The sequence below is a fragment of the Phaseolus vulgaris genome, chromosome 2, assembly GCF_000499845.2.
Source record: "Phaseolus vulgaris cultivar G19833 chromosome 2, P. vulgaris v2.0, whole genome shotgun sequence".
Lineage (NCBI taxonomy): Eukaryota > Viridiplantae > Streptophyta > Magnoliopsida > Fabales > Fabaceae > Phaseolus > Phaseolus vulgaris.
The window spans coordinates 45,059,239-45,065,636 of record NC_023758.2 but is presented as its reverse complement, the minus strand read 5'-3'; the positions used below and the strand labels follow the sequence as shown (position 1 = coordinate 45,065,636).

Sequence of the window (6,398 nt, the reverse complement as noted above, 5' to 3'; positions counted from 1 at the left end):
TTAAGAGATATGATTAAAAATAATGAAAGAATGAAAAAGTCTCAAGAAAAAGTTTATAAATTCATTCTTTATTTTTATTTGAACTTTATTTTTGTAGAAATTTAAATTTTCTTTAAAATTATTAGCTAACAAACTATCTATTTCGCAAACTTTTCTAAACTCATTACATCTTTGGAAACCGTAATAAATAAATGGTTTAATTAGAGTTTTGATTTACGTAAGTTATATTTTTCTTATAGTGAATCTTTTTTTTTTGTTATTTTATTGAAGAGCTTATAAACTTTAATTGTCTATTAATTTTATTTGGACTCCATTAAGATAATTAAACACGTATTTTATCTTTACTAATTGTCACATACGTTTATTGAGGGAGAAATCAATGTTAATATGCAATTAACCACTATTATTTACATAATAACGTTATTTTTTTTAATAAACATGACAATCAATTACTAAAGAATAATTAATGTGTTTAACTACCTTATTATGAGTGAGGGCGAAGTTCAAGCAAATTAAAAAATACTTTAAATGATTATAATTTTATTCTCTTAAACTAAAAATAAAATACATGTTAATATTTATTGTAATAAATTAACTATTAAAAAATAAAGAATACGAAGAGAGAGCACAAAAGTAACTGCATGCAACTAAAGAGGAGTTCCATCAAGTTTATCATATGCACCCCAAATTTTCTAAGTTCAATTCCACTCAAAAAAACTAAAACTATTACTATTTTCACCTCCTTATACAACTTTTATAATCCTTTAATAAAATTTAAACCCATGTAACCTTCGTACATATATATTAAGTACAGCATTAAATGAGTTAGAAAACTTATATATTCCGAAATTTAAGAAATTAAAAAAAATAATTAGTTTATTATACAAAAAGCAAAACAGATATTTATCATTATCCTCACCCCTAATTACGCGTTAACACAGGTTTTATTTTGTACATGTCTCTTAGTTGGCGGTTACTTCCCAAACACGTTTTTAATAACACAATTAACCAATCAGCGTTCTTCACCGCCACTTCATTTCTTTCAAATTTCGAAGCAACAACAACACTTTCTATCTATCACTGCCACTCACTGCAAAATGGAACACCATGAAAACGGCGTCGTCAATGGCAGGCAAGAACACGAAGAAGCATTGCTGGCTCTCGTCGAACACCGTACCCGTGAAGTCAAACACCTCCGTTATTATATCTCTTATTACACTTCCCAGGTTCGTTGCTACTCTCGTATTGCATCATGTTGTTACGTTGAATTTTAAGAATTGTTAAAGAAAGTTTTTTTTTTTTAATGAAAAGAGACTGACACGCAGAGGTTTTACGTGAAAGAAGTGTTGTGTGGGTTGTTTGATGGAGGAGCGTTAACCCCACTTGTTTGGGACGTTGTTTATGCAAAGAAAATCCAAAAAAGGTAGAATCTTTGTGTGGAAAACCATGAGATGATTGCATGTTTTGAAAATATTTGCAGCTTGAGGAAGCAGAAAAGAGGTTGTTGGAGTCTAAATCCAAGTTGGCTCTTTTACGAGGTGTAACTAGTGCAAGTTCATCACACGTTGACGCTGAACAAGTGAAGGTAGAACGTGAATCAAAAATTGGTTCCTTTCATAAAAGTGACGGTTCTTGTTCTTCCAAAAACCACCTTCAGTCTGGGTTACGCCTTGCTCATGTGGGTTCAAAATGTTCGCACTCCGTACCGTTGCCACCTTCTTCTCTTGCTAGGGTAAAGGTAAAGTCTGAAAAGAATCAGACTCAGAGTATATCTACTGAACGGGAAAGCATTGAAGTCCAAGGCAGAGGGAGCAAAAGGAAGGTTTTTGGTATATTAATTGTTGTTTGTGTGTAAATTTGGTCACTTGTATCCATAACTAGGGCTAACTTTGGCGTGGGATTCATTTTCTTTACAGAACAGAAAGAGGCTGAGGAAGTGATTCGCTTGATATGTAAGAATTCTAAACCAGAATCAGTGCTTTTTCAAACAAGCTATTATCCCTGCTCAAGTCAACACAAGAGGAGATTGCGATGTATTGCTGTGTCTCCTGTAAATGATCGCCAGTTTGTGACCAGGTTTTGGAATAATTTTTCTTGAAAGCATTTTGCTTATGTTTTGATTTGATTCTGGTTTTTCTAATGAAAAATACTATGTGATATGTTAGGATTATAGTTTGCAAGCCCAGAGAAAAAAAAAGGTCTCTATGTCTTCTGCATTTATGATACAATCATGTTTAAATACAACTCAATTATTGTTTAAAGTAACTGAATATGAAGAATTCGCTTTTTTTTTAGTCATGTACCTCTTTTTCTTCTCCCAGATTCCGGTGAAGTACATTTTTGGATATGATAAAATATGAAATGAAATTGACTTGTAGAAGTTCACAAATAAACTAATTTTAATTAATAGAAAAGTCTATTTATTTTTTCAACCTATTTTTCTCTAGAGAACCTTGTCCAAACAATGCATTAATGGTTTGAAAGCTCCTTTTATCCTCGAAGACTGCCTACACAATTATAACGCAATCATAACTTTGTGTCATATTTTATCATTTGTTTGATATTTTTCCTGGTTCAACAAGTCTGTTACATAATTTGATGCCTGCTTCTTTTTTGACTGGGAATGATTGCAGTGCTTTGGATGGAGTGGTCAACGTGTGGGAAGTTTTTCAATCAAAGTATGTCGTCGTTTTTCTTTTGAGCCTTGTTTTAAAATTGTTATTGTATTGTCATAGCTACATAGTTGTTGACTATGAAAAATCAAATAATCTATTTGTGAAGACAGCACAGATGAATTTAAAATGCATCTCATGATTCTAATATTGCGACATCTCTAATGCATGGTAGGCTTTTCAATAGATACGGTCACTGCATTCTTCATTAATTAATAGTGTTGGAGAGCAATAGGTCTTATGGCATGCATTTTGCAATACTATTTGATTCCTTGATTTATTAAAGCTTGCTCTTCTTTCCTCCATGAGTGACAATTTGTTCCATTCTATGTATGAAGTTTTGTTGGAAGTTTAAAATATTCCTACCCATATGATATAGAAAAATGATATATTTCATAATTTTATTTTTCTCCCATCCTGATTTTGTAGATCAAATCCACATCTTATTACAAGCACAAATTGTATATCCCCACAGCAGAGATGGCCAGAAGACATAGTTTGGCACCCAAACGGAAACAGCTTGCTTTCGGTATATAGTGCTGATGGTCTAGACTCTCAAATATCAGTTACGGACTTCAGTAGAGTAAAAGATGGTGGGGTAAGACACAAATTTAGACCCCAATAAATTGGTTTGGAAATATCAATTTAGAATTTTGTTTTCTTTTATAGAGATTGATGTTATGCAAAACATGGATGTAATTGACAGATATCAAATTATGTCAATTTCTTAGAGGACAAACCTCACACGAAGGGTGTTATAAATAGCATTGCTTTTCTGCCTCGGGAGAATACCAGTTTTGTAACCGGAGGAACCGACCATGCTGTCGTATTGTGGCGTGAGAATGGTCATAACAAATGGAAGCCAGAAGCATTGCACAGGAATCTTCATTCTTCAGCCGTTATGGGGGTATCTGGTATGCAGTACAGGCAACTTGTGTTGTCTGTCGGCAAAGACAAGAGAATTTTGGGGTACGATGCTCATGTAGGAAGAACAGATTTCAAGCAGCAAGTTGATAGTAAATGTTTGAGTGTTCTGCCAAATCCGTGTGACTTCAATTTATTCATGGTTCAAACGGGGTAAGGTTCACAATCTTTGCTATATTAGTAATGTTTGGAACTGCATTTTCACAAATACTTATCTGTTCTGTACATGAAGTCAATTCATGCTCAACATTTTCTTACCGTTGTTGACAGATATTTTGATTGTATTCTTTTGTTGCTTCTAAGTTAAGAAAGAGATCAAATGTAACCTTTTTTTTAATTATTTATTGCACTACAGAACTCCTGAGAGGCAGCTTCGATTTTTTGATATTAGATCAAAACGGACAGAACTTCATGCCTTTGGATGGAAGCAAGAAAGCAGTGAGTCTCAGTCAGCTCTGATAAATCAGGCTTGGTCTCCAAATGGAGTCTACATCACATCTGGTTCAGCTGATCCCATGTTTCACATATTTGACATAAGATATAATGGTCGTAAACCTTCCCAATCTATAGAATCTCATGACAAACGAGTCTTCAGAGTCATGTGGCTTCGCTCTCTTCCCTTGCTCATTTCCATATCATCTGATCTCAGACTTGGGTTACACCAAGTTGTGTAGAACATGTTAAAAACAAATCATAATGTTTGAACTTCGTCAAATTGTGTTCGATATCTTTTGAACAGTGTTACTCGGTTCAACTTTGGAAGTCAAAAATGGATCTAACTAAACCAGACAACATTATATTTATTACTTTTCTGTTTAATATTTATTGTTCACATAAAGTTCAAATTTATTGGTCATGGATTGGATTTTTCTAAATCCATTCTAAATCCAAATCCAAATAAATGGATTGGAATTAAAATCCATATCCATTTTAAATACATCAACTTTAAATGGATATTTTTAAATTTATTTAAAGTGGATTAAATCTAAATTCAATCCATTTTGTTAATTAGATTAAATCCACTTTGTCAATTACATTAAATCCATTTTGATATGGACACATACTAATTTGGCTCGAATCGGGCCTAAGTCGACTCAACCTGAATGCGAATCAATTCGGTTCGACATCGGTCCGGACCTGGACAACTCAACAATGGCCTGGACCTGAATGATTTGACATCAGCCTGAGCCTATTTGACTCAACATTGGTTCGGGCTCGTTTGACTTGACATCGGCCTAGGTCCGCTCGACTCGACATTAGCTAGGGCCCAACGACTCGACATCGACCCGGGCCCACTCCACTCGACATCGGCTTGAGTCTGGAGGAATTGACATCGGCCCGAACCCGGACGACTCGACATCGGTTCAGGTCCGGATACCTCGACATCGGCTTGGGCCCGCTCGGCTTGACATCGGCCTGGGCCCGCTTGGCTCGACATTGGACAAGGCCCAATCGACTCAACATAGACCCAAGCCTGCTCCACTCGACATCGGTCTGGGCTTGTTCAGCTAGACATCGGCCCAGGCCCGGGAGACTCAACATTGGCTCGGGTCGGCTCGACTCGACTCGGCATTGGCTCAACCCCAATTGACTCGAAATCGGCTAGGGCCCGGGAGACTCGACATCCATTTGCGCCCGTTTTGCTCGACATTGGTCAGGGCCCAATCGACTTGACATCGACTCGGGCCTGTTCCACTCAACATCGACTCGGGCCCATTCCACTCGACATCGACCCCGACCCGTTCGGCTTGACATCGGCCCGAGCCCGGGAGACTCGACATTGGCTCAGTCCCGGTCGGCTTGACATTGGCCCGAGCTCTGGAGACTCGACATTGGCTCGGGCCAACACTGGCTCAACCCCAATCGACTCGACATCGGCCCGGGCCCAGACGACTTGACAATGGCCCGGGCCTAGATGATTCGACAACGGCCCTGGCCTGCTCCACTCGACATCGACTTGAGCCCATACGACTTGACATCGTCCCGAGCCCGGACAACTCGACATCGTCCTGAACTCGGACGACTCAACATTGGCTCGAGCCCGCTCGGCTTGACATCGGCTCGACATTGGTTAGGGCCCAATTGACTCGACAGACCCAGGACCGTTCCATTCGACATCGGTCCGGGCTTGGAGACTCGACATCGGTTCAGGCCTGCTAGGCTCGACATTGGTCTGAGCTTAATCGACTCGACATCGACTCGGGCCCGGGAGACTCGACATCGATTTGGGCCTGTTCTGCTCGACATTGGTCAGGGCCCAATCGACTTGACATCAACTTGGGCCTGTTCCACTCGACATCAACCCCGACCCATTCGGCTTAACATCCGCTCGAGCCCGAGAGACTTGACATTGCCCTGGGCCTGTTCGACTCAACATCGGCCCGAGCTTGGGAGACTCGACATTGGCTTGGCTCGCTCGGCTCGACATTAGCTCGGGCCCAATCGACTCGACATCGACCTGGGTCCGGGAGACTCGACATTGGCCCGGGCCCGTTCGGCTTGACATTGGCCTGGGCTTGCTTAGCTCAAATTGGCCTGGCCTAGCTCGTTCGACTCGACATCGACGCAGGCCGGCGACTCTACATCAGCCCAGGTTGCTTGACTCGATATCGGTCCAGGCCAGCTCGACTCGACATCAGCTGGATTGTCTTGGCTTAACTTGGATCGGGCCAAGTCAAAATTTATCCCAAAATGCAATTTGGATAATAAAAAAATGTATCCAATCTATATCTAATCCATATCCAATTAAATGAATTGGATTTAAAATCCAAAAATATGTCTTTAGATTTGAAATAAATTAAT

At 39.2% G+C, this 6,398-nt stretch overlaps 2 protein-coding genes across 2 annotated transcripts; both read left to right on the top strand.

The window, feature by feature from the left end:
• The first annotated feature begins 1,053 nt into the window (after window positions 1–1,053).
• On the top strand, window positions 1,054–2,098 carry LOC137809533 (uncharacterized). Its single transcript, XM_068610641.1, has 3 exons — window positions 1,054–1,226; window positions 1,481–1,829; window positions 1,917–2,098. The coding sequence occupies exons 1-3, from the start codon at window positions 1,098–1,100 to the stop codon at window positions 2,096–2,098; spliced, it is 660 nt and encodes a 219-aa protein (XP_068466742.1). The 5' UTR covers window positions 1,054–1,097.
• Window positions 2,099–2,496: 398 nt separating this feature from the next.
• LOC137809808 (uncharacterized) lies at window positions 2,497–4,363 on the top strand. Its single transcript, XM_068610881.1, has 4 exons — window positions 2,497–2,678; window positions 3,102–3,270; window positions 3,379–3,749; window positions 3,952–4,363. Exons 1-4 carry the CDS (start codon window positions 2,599–2,601, stop codon window positions 4,268–4,270), a joined length of 939 nt encoding a protein of 312 aa, XP_068466982.1. The 5' UTR covers window positions 2,497–2,598; the 3' UTR covers window positions 4,271–4,363.
• The last annotated feature ends 2,035 nt before the right edge of the window (window positions 4,364–6,398 follow it).

Excerpts from the sequence above, each read along its gene's own strand:
- LOC137809533 (XM_068610641.1), top strand. The coding sequence starts at position 1,098 with ATGGAACACCATGAAAACGGCGTCGTCAATGGCAGGCAAGAACACGAA. Across the intron at positions 1,227-1,480 it reads TCTCTTATTACACTTCCCAG|CTTGAGGAAGCAGAAAAGAG; the intron begins GTTCGTTGCTAC and ends AAATATTTGCAG. Across the intron at positions 1,830-1,916 it reads GAGCAAAAGGAAGGTTTTTG|AACAGAAAGAGGCTGAGGAA; the intron begins GTATATTAATTG and ends TTTTCTTTACAG.
- LOC137809808 (XM_068610881.1), top strand. The coding sequence starts at position 2,599 with ATGCCTGCTTCTTTTTTGACTGGGAATGATTGCAGTGCTTTGGATGGA. Across the intron at positions 2,679-3,101 it reads TGGGAAGTTTTTCAATCAAA|ATCAAATCCACATCTTATTA; the intron begins GTATGTCGTCGT and ends CTGATTTTGTAG. Across the intron at positions 3,271-3,378 it reads GTAGAGTAAAAGATGGTGGG|ATATCAAATTATGTCAATTT; the intron begins GTAAGACACAAA and ends TGTAATTGACAG.